Consider the following 24943-nt stretch of genomic DNA (forward strand, 5'->3'; position numbering starts at 1 on the left):
TTAAAGTTCATGAGAGGCTACCGTCTGTATTTTCCTGAGTCTCAAAACAAAACCATCACCTTAACCTAGTGTTAAAAGTTAGCATTGAAGACATTTCTAGTAAGCTTCCAAATGAATGGAAGAAAAGCAAACAACAACTACTGTATGTTTACAGCCATTTCTTCTAGTCCTCCTATTTCAAAAGACAAGAACAGCTTTGAAAGCTAAATATTTTAGTCATCAACTAGTGGTAGCAGGACAACCAGTTACTCTACTTCATCCCAGCTATAACAGATATAAATTTATGGCTGTGAGACATCATTCCACAGACATTACCCACCATATAAATGCTCACTGATGCAATTTGTTTATTGAACTATAGAAAAAGACAGGACCAAGAGGGAAGGTATTCCCATTGTGCGACAATGATTTAAAATATACTACTTACTAACTCCCTGAATGCAATGAACTTATGACTGTCATGTGATTATCAAGATAATCGCATGACTAATTTTTTAATCAGTCCTACTTCTATGGTTCAGCTGCACAAGTCTGTTTACATTTACAGGGTATAATGCTGCCCTGCTTGTTGTTTACACTGTCACCTGAGAACAAGCGTTCACATCACATTTTTCTAGAGCCTGCCCCCCCAGGATATTCACATGCCAAAAGCACTAAAGATTCATATGTTCCCTTATGCTTTGACCACCACTCCAGAGGACGTGCTTCCATGCTAATGACTGGTTCTGCTCAATAGCAATCCAAAGCAGAGCAGACCAACGTGTGCTCATTTTCATCTTCTGTGTCAGATGCTGCCAGCAAATGGCTGATTTTGTTTTTGGTGGTTCAGGTTCTGTAGTTTTCATACTGGTGTTGCTCTCAAGACTTCTGGAAGCACACTCCACACCTTGTCCCTTTCAGATTTTGGACAGCACTTCAGGGTCTTAAGCCATGGGTTGAATGCTGTAACTATCTTTAGAAATCTGACATAGGTACCTTTTTTGTGGTTTGTCAAATCAGCAGCAAATGTGGTCTTAAAAAGACCACCACATGTTGGGTCAGACTTCCGTAACACAAAATATATGGCAGAAGGAAGGTAAAAACCACAGAGCAGAAGACATTCAATTCTCCCTAAAGAAGTTTAACATGGAACCATGTCCTCTGGAGTGGTGGCCAAAGCATGAAGGCACATTGGCTAAAAACAAAACCTTCTCTCTCAACATGGCGCTGTTGAAGGGCATGGGCTCAGGTCAGTAACCCCTTGGCAGGATGTGGAATCCATATCAGTGAGCAGAGGCATGAGGTTCTGCTGCCCTGAGGGTGAACACCTCTCCCTGCCTGGATGCTCCATGGTGCTCTTCTGAACAAAAATATCTGGTACCTAAAGATCTTGCAATGCCAGTTACACAAGTGCCATAGGAATGCTTGTTCTCACTTTCAAGTGACATTTTAAATAAGTGAGCGGTGTACATAGAAAAAGCCTTGTTTCTCTTCACAATTGGCTCAACAAGAAGGCTTGAGTGGAGCTTTAGGCCAGTGGTGGGTAACATGCAGCCCACAGACCTCCATCTATACCCCTCCCTCACACACCACCTCCTGCACACAGGGGCACTGGAACCCCACACTTCCTACTCTCCTCCTCCTCCATCCCAGCACTTTCAGGGCACCACGAATCTGCTGATTCGCACTTCATCCCTGCTCTTTCCCTTCCCTCCAAGGACTGGAGCATTGTGAATCAGCTGTTCAAGCTCTGGAGGGCAGGGAGAAGTGGGAACAGAGCATCAATCAGAGGATTTGTGGTGCTCCAAAAGTGCTGGGAGAGAGGAAGGCAGGGAAAAGTAGGAAGTGTGGGACTCCAATGTGCAAGAGGCACATGGGGGAGGAAAGTAGACAGGGGATCTGCAGGCAGAGTGGCATTGTGGCCCACTGAGACAAAGCAGGGTCAACTCATGAGGCCCACTCCTTATTCTTGGATGCCTATTGCTGTTGTAGGCTGTAACGTTTTCCATTGTTACACTTGCAATTGCACTCAAAAAAACTCCACCAGTAAGTTGCACTTTTAGCACAAAGAGACTGCCTTACAGTACTTATATGAGGCAAATGGAAAAATACTATTTCTTCTGTTTATTTTTAAGAATGCAAATGTGTATTATAAAAAAAAAATAAAGTGAGCACTTTGTATTGTGTTGTAATTGAAAGTCAACATATTTGAAAATGTAGAACATCCACAAATATTTATTAAATTTCAACTGATCTTCTATTGTTTAGCAGTGCAATTAAACTGTAATCACCATTAACTTTACTAGTAATTTTTTTGAGTTAATCACATGCATTAACTGTGATTAATATCCAGTCCCAAATCTAATGTTTATCTAATGGAAGATGTAAGATCTTACCCTGTATCCTATAGAGCCAAACAATGCCCTAGGCATATATTATGATGTGACAATACCAAGCTTGCTATCCAATCCCATTTTTCAACAATTCATGGCAGTGCAGTCTCGGAAAATGTGCCCTTCCTGATCTTATTTGGTGTTGGATTTTTCAATACAGACAGATAATTCTCACAGCATTTTGTATACAAGGGCAGAGCATGTTTCCTGTTACCACACTAGAATTTGAGTCACATATCTAGGAGTTCTAAGGTTGTTCAGGTTTATTTTCCTACCACATATAACACCCTTTAGGAATCTTTAAAAGGAAGTCTCTCTGCTAGCTTTGTCATTCTCCAATTTGCATTAGCTGATGCTGTTAAGCAGTTAGTGTTGCTTTTACATAGTGTTACAGCAGCCACAATTGATGTGTGAAATTTGTGCTTGCTAACTCTGGAAGCAAAAGTTCCACAGCACAAGATAGTTGCTATAGAGCCTAAACAGTGGTTATGTTTTAGGTATCTTAACAGTTTTAAATATGCTGGATTAGTTCCCCTGAATTTTGACATTTTATTTTTCCTCAAGCAACTAACAAAACATGATTGTGTACTACTGCATTTTAACCCCTGTATCTACCCGCAGTTATCTACTGTGTTTTTTAAATCCCTGGTCTCTCAAATAACACGGCCAAAATATTTACCAACTAATCAAAGTGACTGTAACATAGATGTATGTCTACTAGAATTTGCGATGAACCAGTTGCATACATCCAAAATAATCAACATGCCATAGCAACCAGTTATACTATAGCAACTACAGTTATTGTCAAGTTTTGGCTGAAAGCAGAAGGGTGACAGATGGTAACTTTCATCTAGCCCAGTAACCTGAGGCTGTTCCAAAAATTCCAACTTGTACAGTTACTCAGATTACAAGATGAGAAGTCAGAACTTTAGACCAGACAAAGATTAGTCTTGAAATTTAGTTCCGTCTAAGTCATGAAATAGCAGAAATGCACAACGCAACAACTGTTCTGTCTAGACTTAAAACTTTTGTGAAGATGTATTTTTTCAGGGTACAGATCAAGGAAATCTGATTTCTAACAGGCATTTGAATACATTTAGTTTTATGCTGTCAGAAGCAATGGCATGATCACACCTACAACAGCCATGAATAAGTAATATATACATTCATCTGGTGTAGCTCCACCAACCTTAACTACACTATAAATACTAGCACAGACCTGTTTCAGAAGGCTCACTTCCACTAATGAGCACTGAACCCCTTTAAGCCACTTTTGAGAACAATTGTCTGGTCTATGCTAGCACTGCATCGAACAAATGCACATTTCTCTTGTATAAAAGCCAAATTCATCTGCACTATTAATACCATGCCTCTAAGCAGAGAATCCATTGTTCCAAGTTGCAAAGAGGTTTTCTGGGCAAACAAGTAAAATAAGTTCACTTATCGTCTGACAGAACTTGAATTTTAGTATCCAGAGGTGTAATCCTATACAGTCACTCACCCGCAGTACAATACTGTAGTGTTCACAACTGCAAGTTCACACACATTAGACCTAGCTACACAAACTTTAGAGGTGTATCACCATGAATAGACTGATACTGTGCACAGTTCAAAGAAGAACAGTGCGATTAGAGTTGGCTGGGATGGATTAGTAGGACTGCCTATATTATAAGATGACACGTAAATGAAGTAGCAAAACGAACTTGAACCATGTTCAGAGAAAAGCTACAATAGAATGAACAGGATTTGGCACGATGCCTTATCAAAGAGATTTTGTTTCAAAAGGTGAAACACAGAGATAGTGGAAAGCATTTCAATGCTCCTGTTCGCTCTGTTCAACAGGAGTTAGAAGACACTCCAAAAGAAGCAATCAACTCTTTAGCCACAAGAGAGCAGAGCTTTTAAACAGCATTAAACAATCTGAGGAAGCAAATAGCTCAGGAATGTTAACAAAGAATTATATATTTAAAAAATGTGCATTTTTAGGGAAAGTCCTCCTGCTTCAGAGCAACTGATTGCTGAAGCGGGTTCAGGAAAGTATCCATTCATTCCTCCCCCTGTAGTTGCAGAGAATAAAGCAGGGGTCTCAAACTCAATATACCTTAGAGCCAGTGATAATCCTCAGCTCCCCCTAGCTAGTCAGCACATACCCACCTGGGTAGGGCTCCAGACAGAGGACAAAAGTCTCTGTGCATTCTCCCTCCAGCACGTTGACTGGCCCCTCTGCTGGATCAGGAGCATTCAGTCCCACACTCCTACCCCTACCCTGCCAGCCGCTCCCAGTGATTTAATACCCACTGGAGGACCCACCATCATCACTGGCAGTGCAGTGAGTCTAGAGCAGCTGCCAGCATGTCCCTGTGGCCCAGGCGAAGTGTGTACAGAGCCATCCTATTCACATGTGTAAGATGCAAAACTAATCAATGATCAGTGATGCCAAATCTTCTGATTTGATCACAAGCCTCCTGATAACTTGGGCTCTCCCCCACCAACCCCATGGAAAGGCCCAGCCACATGATTAGAATTAAGCCACATCAGAAAACTTTAGTACTTGATGCCTCATGCACCATCATCAATTGTGATCATTCTGACTTAAGTCATATTGATTTGTCGGTACATAGCATTAGAAGAGAATCCCAGATTTTTTAAAGACGATTTCATGTCTCATGGTTTATGGAGAAAAGCTAGAAAACGTACCCCCAGTTCAGCTAAAGACCTCAGATACCTGATACCAAACAAAAAGATCCACAAGTGTATTTTTATCTGTGATTTCAAGAAGCCACTCTCTTTCTGGGGGTGGGGGAACCTGATTTATGGAGTTCTGAACTCTTGATGTTGGCAATACAGAACATGCAAGCTGATAGTGTCTCCCCTGTGCCAGACATAGAACAGGATCCTATAAAAAACATGAAACTGAGTCCTCCCCTTGACACTTCCTATGCCCCACATTGTGATGTCCTCCTGCCACCAACAACTGTACCCTCATGCTGGGATCCTGCCTCCCACCCCCAAAACCTCCACTTCCATATTCTCGCCCTGAGATCTCCCACCCCTTCCCAGTGTACCCAAAAGTGAAACGCATCAGCCCTGCTCCACTGGCTGCAGAAGCACATCAGCCCAAGCGGCGCTCTGGCCAGCACAGCTCACACCACAGTGGAGGCAGCTAGCAGGGCTTCCTGGACCAAGCAGCACACTCCGCGACTGGGACCATGGGGGTGATGGGGACCTGGGTGCTGCTGGAAGCTGTGTGCATGGCTGAGTCCGTGTGCCATCCCTTCTCCCCCAATCCCCTATCCAAGCAGCTGTGTGGGTCTGATAAATAACTTTCAAAATATTTCACAGACTGGACTGGGAAGTGCTTGGACGGAAGAGGGCCCCTGGGTTGGGAGTTCGAAAATCCTTTATTCCAGAGGTCTCGCTTTCCTCAAGATCAGGTACAAACCAATACTAGAAGCAGGACATCAAGTAAGATGGACCAAAGGTCTGTTTAGTGTAGGATTTCCTTTACCAGCCAGCCATAGCAAATATCCTTTCTAGTACAAAGACAACAAATAATTAAGTTCTCAGTGTGCAAAGATGAACTATGATAATGGTATATTCACCTGGTCTCGGTCCCCTTGGCGGAAAACCTGGTCGCTCCCTTGGACGCTGTTCACGCACTCGGGTTGGCTGAGACTGAGCTTCCGGTTTAGTTTCAACTCTTGGCTGAAAGAGAACACACACTGTTCAGCATCGGATACAAAAAAGCTGAAATAAAAGTTGTACACATCCCACTAACATGCATAGAAATGATTCTGGAAGATACAGATCCATGTGATTAGTGTTTGGGAATACATGAATATTTTCTACAAGTTCCTCTGTACCAATCCAGGACTGCAGGGTTTGCCTTTCTCTGCCAGCAGGTAGAGAGCACAAACCTCAGAGAATCAGGACTATGATTTCTCCTGCTAAACTTATTTTGCCCATGGGGTTGGCTAGAGGGAGCTATCTGCAACTGACCAGGCACAGAACTGAGACCCAAGTAGCTCCATAATTTCAGGCATGAAGAGGTGCCCAAAAATGGTACAAAGAAATCTGCAGAAATTAGACTAAAACCAGAAATTTCTGCAGCATTTCCTGTGCCAACCTTAGATTGCACAGACCGGATCCAGACTGATATGGGAGAAGGTTATAGTTACTGCCTGCCTGGTGGATTCTTCTTCCAGAATACAAATCAGCTACTGATAAGCCACCTAGTCACATTAAAAGCAAGTGACAGACCTCTAAATAGAGTCTTCTCACACAATGAGATCTAAGAGAAACTACCTGAGGTAAATATTCTCAAAGTGCAGTTAGACATCTTCCTGTTTTCTCTACGTCAAGCCTGCTACCAACATGGGAGCACAAAGAAACCGTCCCACTATCCATAAAAACTCCACACCTCATGTCCTTAAAAACGATGCACTTTTCTTCTAGTTTCTGCATGTAACAACTGTCTTCAAAAAATGGCAGGAAGCCACAGAGCTAGAAAACTTGGCGACTTTGAAATCTTACTGGGTGTGTTAAAAATTGCTGCTGTAATTATCTACAAGTATAGATTGTACCTCCCTTGTCTGGCACCCTTGGGACCTGGTCCATACCAAAAGAGAGAATTTGCCAAATGAAAGGAAGGCCCCCGCCTCAGTCCTGCAACTCCAGCCCTAGCGACTCCCTTACCTGCAGCTGGTTTCTGGCCCCTGTTGAGCTGATGCCGCAGACCCCAAACCTGCATAGCTGTGGCTCCCAGCTCCAGAGCAGGGAACCGGCACCAGGGAAACAAGTCCCTGGCCTCCCGTGTACAGGGTTGCCAGTCCCCTTGTCACTGGGCTCTCGCCTGCCCTTCTTGTAGCAGCCTCTTAGCTGGGGCTCTCTGATCCAGTAACATCCGTGGGCCTGCCAGGCGACTGATGTTGCCAGATTAGAGAATTCCAGTTTTGAGAGGAGCGACCTGTACTCAATTCACTTTGGACTTGCCGAGCAAATATAATGAGGGACTCAAAGATGAGCCTGCAGACCAAAATTCCAAAAGGGATGTTACGCCAAAGGAATAGTCAGAGGCACTACTGCGTATTTGAAGGGATTCAACAGTTCAAAAGCAAGTGACCCCCAGGAGAGACCACCCTCTTCCCAACACTTTTCCTTTGGTAACAAACTGTTGACTCTAGATGATTTAACCTCAACATGTGTGCCAAGAGAAGATTTTTCAGGGAAAGATTACAGGCTAACTACCCAAATATTACACTGTAGACTAACTTCTCATCCTTCTTACCACTCAAACGATACTCTACCAGCTACACACACTTCAAAATTTTTGGAATGAGAATTACACAAAAATAAAAAAAGTCTGAGTGTAGTGCTGGAATCTACTTTTTTTAAGCAGCTGCTCCTGGCCCACAATAGCACCTTTGTGATATTTTATTTCCCTGAAGATTTAATCTGTAAAAAGTTACACACACAAGAGCAGCTCACTGCCTTTCTAGCTCTCCATTATAGGCTATTTATTGCTATCACCAATTTTTCTTTCCTGAATTCAGCAAGCTGCCCTGCCCTCAGGAAAGCTTACAAGACAGTCAGTCAGTATTGGTCCTGCTAGGGGACTGGACCTGACGTAAAATAAAAGGGAGGAGGGGGCAAGGGATGGATGGCTCAGTGGTTTGTGCATTGGCCTGCTAAACCCAGGGTTGTGGGTTCAATCCTTGAGGTGGCCATTTAGGGATTGGGGTAGATAGATGTCAGGATGGTACTTGGTCCTGCCAAGAGGGCAGGGGACTGGACTAGACCTCCCAAGGTCCCTTCCAGTTCTGGGAGATGTATATCTCCTATTATAGTAAATCATGTAATCTCAGATGTCTCTGTCCAAAGGAATAGAGGGCAAGCCTTACCAGACAGCAGTGTGTGGTTTATGCTAAGTAGATCAGAAGACATACAGACAGGGTGTGTCTACACTAGGAACTAACTTTGAAGTTAGGCACTAATTTGAAGTAGCCAGCAGAGAGTCTACACACATCTTCCCTAACTTCAAAGTTAATTTCAAAAGTAGGGAGCCCAACTTCAAGTCCTTACTCCATTCCTGGAAACAGAGTAGTGCCCTACTTCAAAGTTTAACTTTGAAGTAGGATGTGCCTAGATGCTCAACTTCAAGTTGTAGTTCAAAGTAAGCAACTTCCAAGTTACTTTTGTAGTGTGGACAAAGCCATAGTCTACAGTTTTAACACAGGAGAGGGGATGCACTACTGGAAGCTTGCATCCTACCAGATTGTGAGAAGGATTAATAGTGCACTTGCAACTGAGAACTGCTTGTTCCAACCATCAATCTTTCTGACCGGTTTTCTGCAAAGTGCATGAACTACATTGGAAGCCACAGCAGACTATTTTTGCAATGTGCCCGAGAAAAGGGATACATTCCCTTCTCCTTGGTACTGTAAAATGATTAGTAAATCATTGGTTTCTGGTCATGTCCATTAAACATAATTGTAAGACTGCAGCTGTTTCAGATTATGGGTGTAGGATCCATGGAAGATTAAATGCTTCCCTTGTCCCAAAACCCCTTAAGAATGGAAATGGCAACTAAACAGGGCCGTCTTCTGCTACTGTGATGGTCCAGAGGCAAAAAAAGAGAATAAGAAGCTAGCCCACAAGACTTATTTGCCCTCAACATTTTAATGTCATGTATCAAAGAGAAACATTCCCTACAATGGGCCACAGATACACTAAACAATGGATCTGCTTTGGATCTGACTTTTGCCTCTCAAGGTTTAAGGTCTTGCCCAGAGGACGAAAGGACTACCACATTAAAGCAAAAAAGGGAAAAAATAAGATAGGTTACAGATAAGCACCTCAGCTGGCTACAATGTCATCTTTATATTGACTTGTTCAAATTATTCACTTGGATTCTTACTAGTATGCAACAGGAAAAATTAAGGTAGAGGCCTAACTGTGTTCTATAAATCCAGGGTTTTTCCCCTGTTATCTTGTGGATTTAAGGTATTCACTGAGCCAAATACCCGACAATTCTTAAACCCAGAAGAACTAACCAGTTTTTTTCAGAAGCCTTCTAGTCTAAAATATTCACTCTTCTGCGCAGAAAGATATTAACTCTGCATCCTTGCAATATTCAGAGAAAATCTCACCCAGATATGCTGATATTTATGTCCAAGAAGAAGAAACCCTATTCCAGTTTGAAAAACTTGTAAGGTTTGGTTGTGGAAACATGAAGGCACTCTATCAGCCACCAAAAGCAGCAAGGGTTTGAACTAACAATTTCCAAATTAAATACAAATGGACTACTTAATCCCTTTTCCTTGATAGGTACTCACTCCAAGGGAAGGTCAGGAAGTCTCGAAGAAAAGGTGGCTCGGGCTACACTGTAACCCTACCTCAAAATAACTTACGCGATTTGCACAATGCAAACTGCGTAAGTTATTTCAAGGTAACTTGTTTTGAACTTTGTGCCAGCTACATGGCACCAAAGTTAGAAATTCATGCCTATTTCCAAGTTTAACTGTCAGGGTGGTCAAACACTGGAATAAATTGCCTAAGGAGATTGTGGAATCTCCACCTCCAGAGATATTTAAGAACAGGTTAGATACATGTCTATCAGGGATGGTCTCGACAGTACTTGGTCCTGCCGTGAGGGCTGGACTTGATGACCTCCCAAGGTCCCTTCCAGTCCTAGTATTCTACGATTCCTACTATCCCTCTCACAACAAGGGGTAACAGGAACGAAATATCGCACTCGAAATAGCCCTGCTATACAAATATATGCTAAAACAGAAACCTCAGTGTCGCCTTAGCCAATGTGTAACTAGTGAGTAAGAGCTAGCTCGAGGTAAAAAAATGCAAGGGAGGTTTGGCAATTCAGTGTCACTATAAACACTAGTCAAGGTCAACCACACAAAGGCCATAGCACCATGCCTTCCATGGGCTTTTTACCTGGGGATTGCTCAAGTGGAATAGTTACCCTGCGTGAAAAACCACTCTCTTTCACCTGCGAAGATAAGGCCTAGGATACTCCGCAGACAGATATTCACTTCTTATTTCTGAATATGAAGGAAGAGGAAACAGAAACTGGGTATTACACACTGAATAGGACTAGCCCAGGGGTGTCCAACCCATGGCCCAGAATGCAGCCTGTGGAGCCAGCAGTGGTGCCATTTTTAAAAGGTGGCCATGCAGCTCTTGGGGACGGGGGCAGCTCATGTGGCTCTTGGGGCTCCATGGGCCTCTCTGGGGATGGAGGGGTAAGCCTTGGGGCAGACTGGGGCTATGGGAAGCATTTGGGGCTATTTTGTGTTTGGACGCTGGAACATGTAAACAATTGTCATGCGGCCCATGATGAAAAAAGGTTGCACACCTCTGGACTTGCCCAATACTAGTTAAGTCACAAAAGTAAATCAGTCAGAACCTAAACTGGTCATTATTAATTGCAGCCTTTTTAAAAGAAAGGCAGAGTCATCATAGGTGCTTCTTTGGCGGGTGAGTTCTTGTCACATTCACTACTTTGCGGGGCTTGACCAAACAAGTCTAAGCAACCCAAATGGGCAGCTATGCTTGAATACACACAAGAGTAAGCATGATGTTCATAGCCTGAAACAAGATAGGTAAGAGGAAATGCTACTGCTTGAAAATGCCCCCTTGAATAAGGCAACTGTCTTTCTCATCAATCCTCCAAGCTTTGACGTTTAAGAAGTGCATAAAGGAGGCTATAGAGAGATTTACCCATATAGACAAAAGAGATAATGGAGTGAAGACCTGCCTTAAAAGCCTGCTTTGGTTCTCTGAAAACTTCTGAGCAGAGATTTACTGAAATACAGAATCCCCTGAAAAGAAAGAAAATATGACATGCCTTCTGCTGTGTGTAAATTATAAATGGAAATAGACTGAAAGATGGAAGGGGACAGAGACGTGCCACACTTCATCTGGTGCTTGTTGAAGAGTATAAACATTTCAAAGTGCCTAAATAAAGTAAGCGTGCATAGATTGCTTTCTGAATGGAAACTGAAAGGGCATAAGGAAGCAACCTTTGTTTCTGTATAGGAACCACCTCACTCTTCCGTGCAAATCAGAATGGTTGCCCTCATAGCTAAGATACAACCTCAGTGCTCAAATCACATCTAAGAGATGGAAAGCTAGAGGAAGGGTGACCCTAGCGGGTTCCCTCCTTGAGACAGTAAAATGGAGAGAAAACTGGCGCTAGGAACAGCTATGACAACAATGGTATCTGACAGCCCTACTGAAAATCGTAGCCAGTTAAAGTTTAGAAATGAGATACCACAAAACATGCTTAGGTAACTCATTAGGTTACTGCAGAACATGAACATTTTCGAACTGCCTCCTCTATTTTAAACACATTTTTGGATGTGTAGAGGACAAATTAAGTTGTCTAGGAATTTCTCACCGACTAGGCATTTCGTTTTGTCTCTGAATGGCATACTACCACCCCGACCAAAAAAAAAAAAAAAAAAATTCAGGGACTTGGAAGAGACCACTATGCTGGCAAGCAAAGGTGAACCCTCCCACCTCTCTCACAGTCATAAGTTGGTACAGGGTTCCATAGCAGTACAATTCATCCATATAAATATAAATTGAGAGTTGAAATATTTCTTTTTGCAGCGAAACCTCACCTCACTAGAAGAGGCTCTGTTCCTTTCTGAAAAAAGAACAATTTCATTTCCCACTGGCAAGGAAACTGGTTTGGTAGTTCTGGCAATGAATGACCACTATGGTACATGCTACAATAAAATTACTGTTGTATTTAAATTTAAAAAGGTACGAAAATTTAGAGGGGTCATTCCTTCATTACATGTGAATAGACAAATCTCTCACCAATGCCCAGAACTCTCACCCGTTAAGTGTATGTGCCTTTTAATTGCAACATTAAAGTGCATTAACATTTAAGACAGTGAACTTGTGCAATTTAAGTCATTACAATTTGATCTGTTAGTTTAAAAGTAGTTGCAGAGGTAATGAGACAATCCAAGGAGTTCACAGATGGGTTACCTGTGAGACTGGTGCTTTAACATGGGGTGGAATTCCAGAGGAAGAAACAGTACCACTAGGAGGCAGGTTTTTACTGGTCACTGAAGCCCAAGAGAAAGCCTGCAGAAATGCAACAAACCTAGGCTACTAATCATGGCAAACTACTGACATTCCCAGAGGGAAACTAGTCCTGCTGACAACATATTTTTGATTCAGAAGTAAGCTGTCAGCAATCATTGTACCAGGATTACAAATGTAAACAAAGCCAATAAGACAGATATTGAAGGGTTTGCAATTGTAACTATCCAATCTTCCAGTGTAGAGCAAGCGGTGTACTCAGGTACACCACCTAACTGACCACCCAGTTCTCCGAATATCCCCAAACCACCACTTTCCGAAAGACAACAGGGATAGACAAAACCATAAGGACTACAGGGCAAATTTTTGGTCCTAAGTTTGTCTCCTGCAGAAAAACAAAGAGGTGGAAGACAGAAGTTAGAGCTAAATTGGAAAAGAGACAAGGACTAGCAATACTGAAAACCCATGTTGAAGTAAGTAACCTCTACCTGATTTGTTTGCTTTCCCCATCTTTTTAAACTAAGTGGGTCTAATTATAACAGACAGCAAATGATTTTGCTGAAAATACAGCATTCTGCCTACAGGGAAACAGCGAAAACCCCCAAATTGATTTTTACAGCTACTCTGCTAGTCATCCTGCAGGTAAAAAGGGTAAAGGGCAGGGCAGGGACTCCCATTTAAACTCATTTAGGTGTTTTACATCTAACTCTACATTTAAAAAGGCTTAAGTGCACAACCACCCATGCTCACACTTTATAGACGAGCACTGTATTTAAACATATCATTTGTACAGCAGTTCACATTAATCTTTCAAAAATCCTTTTGACAAGTGAACTCACTTTATTGTTGTGACGCATAGAGTAGGACACTGGGAAAAAAAATCTATCAATGTGACACTTGAGAAAGCAGCTCCCATTCAGCTAATGCTGAAGAGTCAGTGTTCTGGATTACCATCTTCATCCACAGTTAAACTTTAACTAACCTTTGGTGGTTCTTGTGGCAGAGAAACAAGTTCTACGGGTGGTGGGGATGGAGATTTTTCTTCTAGCTCTTCAAGTGTCTTTTCTTCTACTTCAGATTTCAACTCTTCTGCTTTTGTTTCAGATTCTAACTCTGGCTCAGGCTCATGAGATGATTCTTCTAAAGGCTCCTCCATTCCATTACTACAATAATTAGAGGCATTTTGTTCAACAAAGTACCAAGTGCTTACTATGAAGTTTTGCTAACATGCAATTTTTAAAAAAAAAAATAAAAAGGTAAACTTTCAACTTTCCTGCCATGACATCCTCTATATTTACAGTATAAGCCAAGACTGTTTTTGCCCCATCTTGTGGTTTTATTGAAGTCAAGGTGAATGTTATCATTAGCTACAATGTGAATGATATCAAACCCACATTATGCATTTTCAAGGAATGAACCTGAAAAGCTGGAGAACTGCCACTTAGAAGTGGCAACAGATTGCTTTCACAAGGATAACTAGCAAACTAGGGCTGTGACTATTACCTGCACTGACTGTATACACAGAAATTTGTTGTTCGCATCTCATGAGCATGTGCTCAGAAACACTAGTTACAAATAAAAATCTTATCCGTAATTCTGTTCTAGAATAAAAATAGCACCTTATTTTTCTGCTTTGGTGACCTCAATGTAAAAGAAAAGCCCTCAAATAAGTTGACTGTTTTTTCACTCCCAGAGGAAGGGAACAGTTTCATTCATGGAGATGAATAAAATTAATTGTTTGATAAATTCCAGCCAGTTACACCTGCGCAACCTCTACCACACCCCCTTGAAGACACAACATTTGAAAATGTAGTGCTAATTAAGGGCCTAATTAACTCGAAAGAATCATTTAAAACAGTCTTGTGAGTCAGGCATTGGACTAGGACTAAGATCAGAGTTCACTTTTCAGCTGTGCCATGTTTTCCTACATAACCCTGGGCGAGTCACCTACAGCCAGATTTCTAGAAGAGATTCCTGCCATTTAGGCAACTAGATATAGGAATTTTCATAAAATTTCACCCCCAATGACACACTAAGGGAGAGTTTCAAGAACAGCATCCAGCCTGAGCTCTTCTGAGAAGCCAGACAGAAATCTAGATGCATCAACAGATGCAGAACTCAACTGAAAAATCTAATTTTCTTGTGCTTAAGTGCCAAATTTGTAAAGCAGGGATAATGCATCTCTTGTTCCACCCTCTGTTTTACTCGGATTTTTAAATGGTATGGGAACGCACACATTTACTGTGTATCTGTACAATAAGAGGGTCTCAAGGTGCTTCTGTATTCGTAGCAGATAACTAATCTAGCCTTTTGTGATATAAATAGGGGAATCAAAGTGTCAACACGTACTGATTTGGAGTTTAACTCTATCTTCATGTGTCACTTCTCACTTACAAACCAGAGGTGAGATTAAAAATAATGGAGTTACAATATCCAGCAAACAGTTCTCATCTAAACACAGTTCAGCACACACCTTTCTGGCCATACGTGCACTGGTTAAACATATATTTTAGGGAATTAGCTTTATTCAGGACAAAACAGCCAGAGCAAATGTTTTCTACTGCTTAGCATGGACTTCTTACGTTACAGGATGACTTTCATAGTATGTGTTGCTTGTATTCTCTTGCACTTGCTCAGGGGATGGTTGCCTTTCTTCCTGCTCCTCTTCCACCTCATCTTCTGATTCTGACAGAAAAAACAAGACTTGTGATCAATGTTCAAGGAAATGTCAAGCACAGTTTCCAGTACACAATTCTGCTAGCTGGAAAAAGAGCAGAGATTCAGTAAGTCAATTTCCTTGGTGAAAATCAGTTTCATGGCATGTAACAATGGACATGAACACAAAACCAGGATATGTAGTAAGAGAACTAAAAGTCATACTTCACCCCATAGGCAAGACATTTCACACACAAAAAGAACAGCAGACACTTAAGTCACCAGGGATGGTTTTCACCTCTCCATTAGAGATGTAAAAATCCCATTTAAATTAATTAACCAGGTAAACATTAAGTTTAACTGGCTAACCAGTTAAAGAGGGATAAGATGACAGCTGCAGACCAGGGCTGCTCTTGCTGGATTGGAGCATCCTCTGCCCTCAGCAGGTCCTCCACTCCAACACACCCCTGATTCAACACCCATTAAAACCTCTGACTTGCTTAACTGACATACTTTCTATCAAAACAAGCAATCCTGTAGCACTTTGAAGACTAAAAGTAATTTATTAGGTGACAAGCTTTCGTGGGACAGACCCAATCCTTCAGATCTATAGCCTTACCAGAATAGACTCAATATATAATGCACAGAGGTCCAAAAATTGTTACCAAGGTTGACAAATCAGAAGTTTGTTTTTTTTTTATCACTGTGGGCAAATCAGAAGAGCAGAGGTGGGGGAGGTAAGGGAGAAGGGGGAGTAAGTGTTAGGTCGCACTAACATTCCACATGAAGATGGACTACAAGCAATCAGGAATGTCATCCCTAACGTTACCACAGACAATCTCGTATCTGACCTATGAAGTTTGTTCTCACCCACAATTATTTCTGATTCGGGGATAAATTATACCTCAAAATTAGTGCACTGCTATGGGCACCGCATGGCCCTACAATATGCTAATATATTTATGGCTGACTTGGAACAACGATTCCTCATTTGATCCCCTATTACCCCTCCTTTACTTACGAAACATAGATGACATCTTTACCATTTGGACCCATGCTAAAGAGACTCTAGAAGAATTGTACAGACTTTAACCATCTGCACCCCACCATCAACTTCAGCCTTGACCATTCTGCGGAAGAGAGATATTTCCTGGACACCAAAGTACAAGTCACTGATGGCCAGATCAATACCACTCTCTACCGGAAACCTACTGACCACTACACTTAAGCACCTGCTTCTAGCTTCCATCCTGCACACACCACACAATCCATCATTACAGTCAAGCCCTGAGATAAAATTGCATCTGTTCTGATCCTACTGACAGAGAGAGAAAACTGTAAGATCTCTACCAAACATTCATAAACCTTAATTACCCACCGGGAGCAATGGAAAAAAAACAAATTGACAGGGCTAGACGAATACCCAGAAACCAACTACTATAAGATAGGCCCCCCACGCAAAAAAAAAACAAAACAAAACAAAAAACACCTAACAACCGAACACCACTTATTACATACAGCCCCCAACTCAAACCATTGCAACACATCATTAAAGACCTACAACCTACTCTAAATCAGGATGCTACACTCTAAAAGGCCCTAGGTGACAGGCCTATTCTCTCCTACAGACAGCCTCCTAACCTTATGAGGATTCTTACTAACAATCACAGGCTATACCACAATATTACAAATCCTGGAACTTTTCCTTGCAACAAGCCCCACTGCCAACTTTGTCCACTTATCTATTCTGAAGATACCATCACGGGACCCAACCTCATTAATTACAGAATCACAGGCACATTCTCTAGTTCCTCAACTAATGTCACATATGCCTTCATGCGCCAACAATTCCCCACACACTTTGTATATAGGGCAGACTGCAAAACACTCTTCACCAAAGAACAAAGGGCATAGAGCAGACATCAAAGAGCTCCAGCTCCAGCTGGCAGCCAGTACTCCAATGGAGCAGACCATTCTGTTAAAAGACTTGAGAGTTTGTGTTCTGCAGAAAAGAAACTTGAACAACCGTCTACAGAGAGAATGTTTGGAACTAACAGTTATATTCAAATTCGACACATTAACACGTGGTTTGCACAAGGACAGCAATTACCTGACCCATTATAAAGACTCTTTCACACATTTTGATGTTTGACCAAACACTTACTTCCCCATCCCTCACCTCCCTCTCTCTGCTCTTCTACTATCTGTTTTGCCAACAATTATAATTTTTTCTTATTTGTCAACCTTGATGATAATTTTTGGACCTCTGATCTGTTCTGGAAAGGCTATAGATCTGAAGGAGTGGGTCTGTCCCACAAAAGCTAATCACATAATAAATAATTTTGTTAGGTCTTTGAAGTGCTACATGACTGCTTTTTTGTTTTGATAGAATACAGACTAACACAGCTCTCTCTGTGTTAACATTTTTTGACAATCAGCATAGCTAAACTGCTAAGGTTGCTATCATATTTCAATTTCCAAGTTCACTGATACTTGTTATTTTCTAAGTTTCAGTCCTTGAGGGCATAACCATCAACACACAAACTGTACCTATAAGAGGTCCTACAAAAGAAATTGTGAGTAACACAAAAACAGAATTATAACCCTAAGACTCCAACTCTAAAACATAATACGTACATACAGAAGACAACAGGAAAAAGTGCTTATTTGTCTGTGTTTTGGAGACAAGTGAAACTCAAGAGGGTATTTGCCAAGGAAAATGGGGAAGGAAAGTACAAACGACCCCAAGTTACACAAAAATTAAGTTCTCACCTTCATCAAGTTCAGCCTCAGAGTCTCCAAATACCTCATCTTCATATCGGAATATATCATTATGGACATAGAACTTATTTGGAACAGATCCCTGTAAAAGGGAAAAGAACATACCCCTTTGTAAGTTACTTGAACAGATGGATGAGGGGGTCTTTACTGCTAAGTAGACCTGTAAGCTTTGTGGCCTCACTCCTATCTTCAGATACACATTTCTAGTGCAGTCACCACTGCAATAAGAGCACCAGGAAAATTACATCAAGTTCAGTTCTTTAAAAATAACCTTTGATGTCTACCCATCTCATTAGTGCTGGTTTGGATATAGTTATTTTCCTTATGTATACAAATAACTAAAATCATATAGCTGTGCCCAAGATTTCAAAAGAAACTTCAAGAATTAAGATAAATCCTGAGTGTTTAAATTGTCACCTTTATGCTTTTTAATTACTTGAAAAAAAAAATAATTATTGGATCCTTATTTGTGAGACTTCTTTCCAAAAAAACTTTGTGACCTTTTGCCATTTTAACATGGAGGCATTTATTTTTGCTTTTACTTAGAAAAAATATGCATTAGTTAAAAGAGCTACTCAGCAAAGTTTTACACAAACACCAGAGTTCAAAGAACCTAATAAAGGTTTCTTATAAAAAGAAATTCAAGAATCAGGAATAGGAAAAGAGAAGTTACTCACCGTAGTAACGGTGGTTCTTCGAGATGTGTCCCCGTGGGTGCTCCACCATAGGTGACGGCTTGGCCGGCGCCGCAGATCGGATCTTCCAAGCAGTTTCTGCCGGACCGCGCATGCGCCGGCGCGCGCCGCTCCCTGGCGCGCTCCTGGCCATGTGCGCGATCCGGTCCCCGCCAGTTCCTCGACCAACCGCCTCGGTTGCCCCTGCAAAACACTAACAGAGATCCGAAGCGGGGAGGATGGGCGGGAAGTGGAGCACCCACGGGGACACATCTCGAAGAACCACCGTTACTACGGTGAGTAACTTCTCTTTCTTCTTCGAGTGTCCCCGTGGGTGCTCCACCATAGGTGACTACCCAGCAGTAACCCAGATAGGTGGTGGGTAATCGGATTATGTGCAGCTGGTCCCCGAGAGGACCGCTGCAGAGAGACGGGTATCCTCTTGGAATACCCTGTGAAGGGCGTAATGTTTGGCGAACGTGTCGTAGGATGACCAGGTCGCCGCTCTGCAAATGTCTTTCAATGCAACGCCCTTGAAAAAGGCTGTTGATGCTGCCACCGCCCTGGTGGAATGAGCCCTGGGAGTGGCCGACAAAGGAGTCTTGCTGAGCTCGTAGCACATTTTTATGCAGGATACAATGTGCTTTGAGATTCTCTGCGATGAGAGACCTTCTCCTTTAGATTTGGGAGCGAGGGAGACTAGGAGTCTATCCGTTTTTCGGAAGGACTTGGTCCTGTCTACGTAGAAGGCTAGCGCCCTCCTCACATCCAGGAGGTGTAGGCGCGCCTCTTCGCTGGAGTTATGAGGCTTTGGATAGAACGAGGGTAGAACAATAGGTTCATTGATGTGAAACTCGGAAGAAACTTTGGGAACAAAGGCTGGATGCAGCCGTATGGTTACCGCCTCCTTGGAAAAGACAGTGCAGGGTGGCGTTGCCATGACTGCCGCAAGCTCGCTCACCCGACGGGCTGACGTAATTGCAAGAAGAAAGGTCGACTTTACTGAAAGGAGGCGAAGGGGAACCGTGGCCAAGGGCTCGAACGGTGGTCCCACGAGTGTGGTAAGCACCAGGTCCAAGCTCCACGAAGGTGGAATCGGTTTCCGAGGGGGGTATAGGTTTACCAACCCTTTGAGGAACCTGGTAACCATAGGGTGGGCGAACACCGTGTGCCCTCCCTCCTCATGTCTGAACGCCGAGATGGCGGCAAGGTGGACCTTTAACGAGGATAGCGAGAGTCCTGCTCTCTTGAGGTCCAGTAAATACTCTAGAATTGTAGGTATAGGCACCGAAAGGGGGGCCAGCTGCTTGGTAGAACACCAAGCCATGAAGCGAGTCCATTTTTGTTTGTAGGTTTTCCTAGTGGAAGTCCTCCTGCTACTTTCTAGGACTTGCTGTACTTCCACTGTGCATGTGCTCTCTAGGGAGCTGAGCCATGGATTAGCCACGCTTGCAGTCGCAGGCTTTGGGGGTGCGGATGCACTATGGACCCCTGGGCTTGCGTGAGCAGATCCGGCGCCACCGGAAGAGGCATCGGTGGGCGGTCCGACAGGCGCAGGAGTAGGGGGAACCATGGTTGGCGATCCCATGTTGGGACTATCAGGATCATCCGAGCCTTGTCTCTCCTGGCTTTTTGCAGAACCTTGTGGATCAGCACTGCGGGGGGAAACGCGTAAAGCAGGGGGCCTCCCCACGGGATCGCGAACGCGTCCCCCAGGGACCCCCGGCCCACCCCTGCTCTGGAGGAGAATCGTGGGCACTGTTTGTTGTGCTGAGTGGCAAACAGATCTATTTGGGGAAACCCCCATGCGTGGAAAATCGGCCGTAGTAGATCGGGACGGATCTGCCACTCGTGGGTGAGCGCAAAACGTCTGCTCAACTGGTCTGCCTTCACGTTGTGCGTGCCCGGCAAGTAGGAGGCTCTCAGGATTATATCGTGGGCGATGCACCAGTTCCATAGGCGGATTGCTTCCGCGCATAAGGTACGGGATCGAGCTCCTCCTTGCCTGTTTATGTAAAACATGGTGGAGGTATTGTCTGTACTGATCCCGACGACTTTGCCTTGTATACGGTCTCGAAAGTGTTTGCAGGCGTTGAACACTGCTCTGAGCTCTAAAACATTGATATGTAGAGACTGTTCCGTGGGTGACCACAGTCCTTGAGCCACCTCTTCGCCCATGTGCGCTCCCCACCCTATGAGGGAGGCATCCGTAGTGAGGAAAACCGATATTTGCGGCTGATGGAAGGGTACCCCTGTTAGCAAGTTCCTGGGGTTTACCCACCATTGCAGGGATTCGCGCACCCCAGGTGGGGGCGACACCACCCTGTGAACGGTGTGTACTGCCGGCTTGTATACACTTGCCAGCCAATGTTGCATGCTGCGCATGTGCAACCTGGCGTTCTGTACCACAAACGTAGCTGCTGCCATGTGGCCCAGCAGCTGCAAGCACGTCAAGACCGGCACCGTAGGGCTGAAGGTGATGACCTGCACGAGGGAACTGATGGCTCGAAAGCGAGCCTCTGGTAGGTATACTCTCGCCGAGACCGAGTTTATGCGAGCCCCTATGAACTCTATGTCCTGTGAGGGGTCTCTCTTTGATTTTGCCAGATTGATAACCAGGCCAAGTGAGGAGAACGTGTTTGCTGTGACGCGTATCATGCGGAGAACCTCCCTTTTCGAGGTCCCTTTGAGCAGGCAGTCGTCCAGATACGGGAAAATAAACACCCCCTGTCTGTGCAGGTAGGCTGACACCACTGCCAAGGTCTTGGTGAAGACTCTGGGGGCCGAGGAAAGGCCAAACGGTAGGACCTTGTATTGGAAGTGTTCGTTGCCCACCATGAACCGGAGAAAACGTCGGTGAGCCGGATGAATGGTTATGTGGAAGTACGCGTCTTGTAGATCGAGGGCTGCGAACCAGTCTCCATCGTCCAGTGCTGTAAGGATGGAGGCAATAGTGATCATCCGAAAACGTTGCTTGCGCAGATACCTGTTGAGGCCACGAAGGTCTAAGATGGGCCTCCAGCCTCCTGTCTTTTTCTCCGTCAGGAAATACCGAGAGTAGAACCCTTTCCCTTGCAGTTGCTCCGGCACCTTTTCCACTGCCCCTATGAACTCTAGGTGGGCCACCTCCTGCCTGAGCCTGGCTACATGGGAGGCCTCCTGGGGGTGGGGCTTGGGCGGGGGTCGCGGCGGCGGGAGCGACTGGAAGGGGATGGCGTACCCCGTGGCTATGATCTCCAGCACCCATTTGTCTGTGGTGATCCTTTGCCACTGGTCGTAGAATGGTCGGAGGCGATGGTGAAAAAGTCGTTTCGGATGATCTTGTGCAATAGTGGTGATGGCGCAGCCCTGGATTTGTATGTCAAACTTGTGGCCTTTGGCCCCGCCCCGAGGACGGACGGCCCTGTTGTGAGCGTCGCCTGGGGGTTCTGTACTGCTGGTGCTGCTGATGCCGCCCTTGCTCGTAACCCCTGTGATACTGGGGGCGCTGTTGCTGGTATTGGTACCGCCTTTGCTGTGGGTAGTACCTTTTCTTTGAGTATGGAGGGGTGTAAATCCCCAGGGTCCTGAGTGTGGCTCTTGAATCTTTACTGGAATGAAGGACCGAGTCAGTTGATTCAGCAAACAGCTTCTGCAAGTCCAAGGGAAGGTCGATTATCTTCGCCTGCAGATCTCTCGGTATGCCCGAGGTCTGGAGCCAGGACTCCCGTCGCATCACCACTGCAGTTGCTGTGGAACGTGCTGCCGTGTCCGCAACGTCCAAAGCAATCTGAACTTCCATCCTCGCAGCCGCGTAGCCCTCTTGCACTATGGCCTTGAGGACCGGCTTTTTGTCCTCTGGAAGCGAGTCCATGAGGGAAGTTAATCTGGCATAGTTGTCGAAATTATGGTTCGCCAAGTGCGCTGCATAATTTGCCATTCGCAAGGTTAAAGTGGAGGAGGAGTAGACCTTTCTGCCGAACAGCTCTAGCTTCTTGGCATCTTTGTCCGTTCCCCCTGTTTTAAATTGAGATGTTTTTAATCTTTGCTGCGAGGACTCCACCACCAAGGAGTTTGGCTGGGGGTGGCTAAACAAGAACTCCATGCCCTTCGCCGGCACGAAGTATTTCTTATCCGCTCTCTTTTGGACAGGCGGAATAGTTGCCGGGGTCTGCCATATGGTAGTGGCGGACTCCAAGATCGCTTCATCAAGCGGGATTGCTACTCTGGAGGAGGCCGGGGAGCTCAAATTTTTAAGGAGCTTATGATGTTTCTCTTGCACTTGTGCTGTCTGGATGCCTTGCGTGAAAGCTACCCTCTTAAACAGCTCCTGAAACTGTTTGAGATCGTCCTTGGGATGGACGTCCCCTAAGGCCGTGGCCTCATCCGGGGAGGAAAACGAGGAACCGCTGGGGTACATTTCTTTGGACCCTTCCGGTTCTTGATGGTGATGGTGCGCCCTCTCGCTGGAGGTTTGCGAGGGAAAATCTCGTGGGTCCACGGCCAGTCCCCCCTGGGATGCTTGAGTCTCCGTCCCCGATCGTGATTGCCCTCGGGGGTACGAGGTAATATGTGGGGATCTCTCCCTGGTAGATTGCCGATGGTGTCCATGCCCCGCGTGGTAGGGACGACCATGGCAGTATAGGCACTGTTCCTGGGAAGGTGACCTTGACCATTCCCTTTGCACGTACCCTGTGTGTCTGGGAGAGGGGGATCGTCGAGACACTGGAGAGAGCGATTTTGCATAATAGTCCAGCGATTCAAATCCCAGGAAGGGCGAGGGTGGTGCCAGCCATGGGGAGGCTGATTGCAGGAAAGGAGAAGGGGGCTCCGGGTAGGCTAGGGGGGGCCCCTGCCTTCTGGTTGGAGTCTCCAACATGAGCGGAGGGCTGTGAGAAAAGAGCTCCACAGCCCTGTCTGGAGAGGGGCTGCAGTGCCTCCTCTTGTGTGCAGCCTTCCCCCTCCCTTGAGGAGGTAACTCCGCCCCCTGATGGGCGGGGGATCCCGGCCCCGTCGGCACCATGCTAGGCACGCTCGAGGGCGGTGCCGCACGTGCGGAGTCCTTCTGCGCCTGCAGGCTACGTGCCTGCGCGCTCTGCACCGCCGGTTCCCCGGGGGTCGGTGCCGCTGCCTGCGGTGCCGCTGGTACCGGCGCTTGCTTAGCCGCCGCCCTGCCTGCGGTGCGGGGCGGCTGGCTGATCATCGGAGGCTGAGCCGCTTCCACGTGGCTCTCCGTGCCGCCGCCGATCAGCTGTTGCTGCGGCTGGGGGCTGCTCGCTCCTCCCGTCCCGCTCACTGTTGCTGCCGGCAGGGATCGGGTTGGAGAAACTTTCCTCCGTTTTTGCGCTGATGGAGTGAGGGAGGCAGCTTTCCTTCTAAGGGCCCCGGAGGGTCCCTCCTGCTGCGGCCGCTCCGGCACGTCTGGCTGGAGGGTCTTGTCAAGAAGCAGCAGTTTAATTCTCATCTCCCTGTCTCTCCGTGCTCTGGTCGTTAACTTTGCACAGAAGGCGCATTTTTGTGCCACATGGGACTCCCCCAGGCACCTTATGCATAGACTGTGCCCATCGGACACTGGCATCGCCTCTCGGCAGGACTCACATTTTTTAAAGCCTGAGGAGGACATTGTTGGTGAGTCTTTGAGTTTGTTTGTGGGTACTTAGCACTTCTTTGTGCTGTTTCCCCGTCCGATGGCCTGCCTCCGCAGGAGGGCTGATGGCCCTAGCTCCCGGCCTCCGGCGCTTGTTACTGGGACTGGCTTGAGCTGTCCCTCCATAGCTTGTTTGTTGTTTGTTTTTTTTTTTTTGTTTTTTTGTTTTTTTTTTTACAAAATAACAACCGGTTACTTATGGTATCCTAAAGAACTGAAAAACTTCAAAGAGAAAACAAATAAAGTCGTTGAATACGCTATGTGGCTTTAGCCTAGTCGGATTCCGTCTGCAGCCGACGGCGGTTGAGAGGAACTGGCGGGGACCGGATCGCGCACATGGCCAGGAGCGCGCCAGGGAGCGGCGCGTGCCGGCGCATGCGCGGTCCGGCAGAAACTGCTTGGAAGATCCGATCTGCGGCGCCGGCCAAGCCGTCACCTATGGTGGAGCACCCACGGGGACACTCGAAGAAGAATCATTTTTTGTACCACACCCCTTTCTATAAGAATCACATGAGTCGTGGCCTGAGATGCTTAAATCAAATATTTGTGTTTGTCTCCAGTGGCTTTCCATTATCTAAAAACTACACAAGTGCAATGAGTTGAATAACATTAAGTGATGAATATCAAACTCATTTTGCAAAAGGCACAAATTACACTCAATTAAAGTCTGCAGTAGAAGTCTATAAAAATTGAGGCCACATGAAGTACTACTTATAATCAAGTGGGCCAGATCCTACCTACAAGGTCAGGTTTATGTCGCA

The 24943-nt window shown here is 45.1% G+C and overlaps 1 protein-coding gene across 2 annotated transcripts in view; it reads right to left on the minus strand.

Annotated features, from left to right (window-relative positions):
• G3BP2 (G3BP stress granule assembly factor 2) overlaps positions 1 to 24943 on the minus strand; it is a 48943-nt gene that overhangs the window by 2636 nt on the left and 21364 nt on the right. Inside the window, exons 5-9 of one of the 2 annotated variants that reach the window (XM_074993815.1) lie at positions 17874 to 17964; positions 15029 to 15131; positions 13429 to 13609; positions 12390 to 12488; positions 5975 to 6077 (exon numbers count right to left, since the gene is read on the minus strand). In XM_074993815.1, the coding sequence (XP_074849916.1) occupies positions 5975 to 6077; positions 12390 to 12488; positions 13429 to 13609; positions 15029 to 15131; positions 17874 to 17964 (577 nt within the window). The remainder of the gene's footprint in view (positions 1 to 5974; positions 6078 to 12389; positions 12489 to 13428; positions 13610 to 15028; positions 15132 to 17873; positions 17965 to 24943) is intronic. The other variant, XM_074993816.1, reaches the window with a different exon arrangement.

The sequence above is a fragment of the Carettochelys insculpta genome, chromosome 4 (genome assembly GCF_033958435.1).
Source record: "Carettochelys insculpta isolate YL-2023 chromosome 4, ASM3395843v1, whole genome shotgun sequence".
Lineage (NCBI taxonomy): Eukaryota > Metazoa > Chordata > Testudines > Carettochelyidae > Carettochelys > Carettochelys insculpta.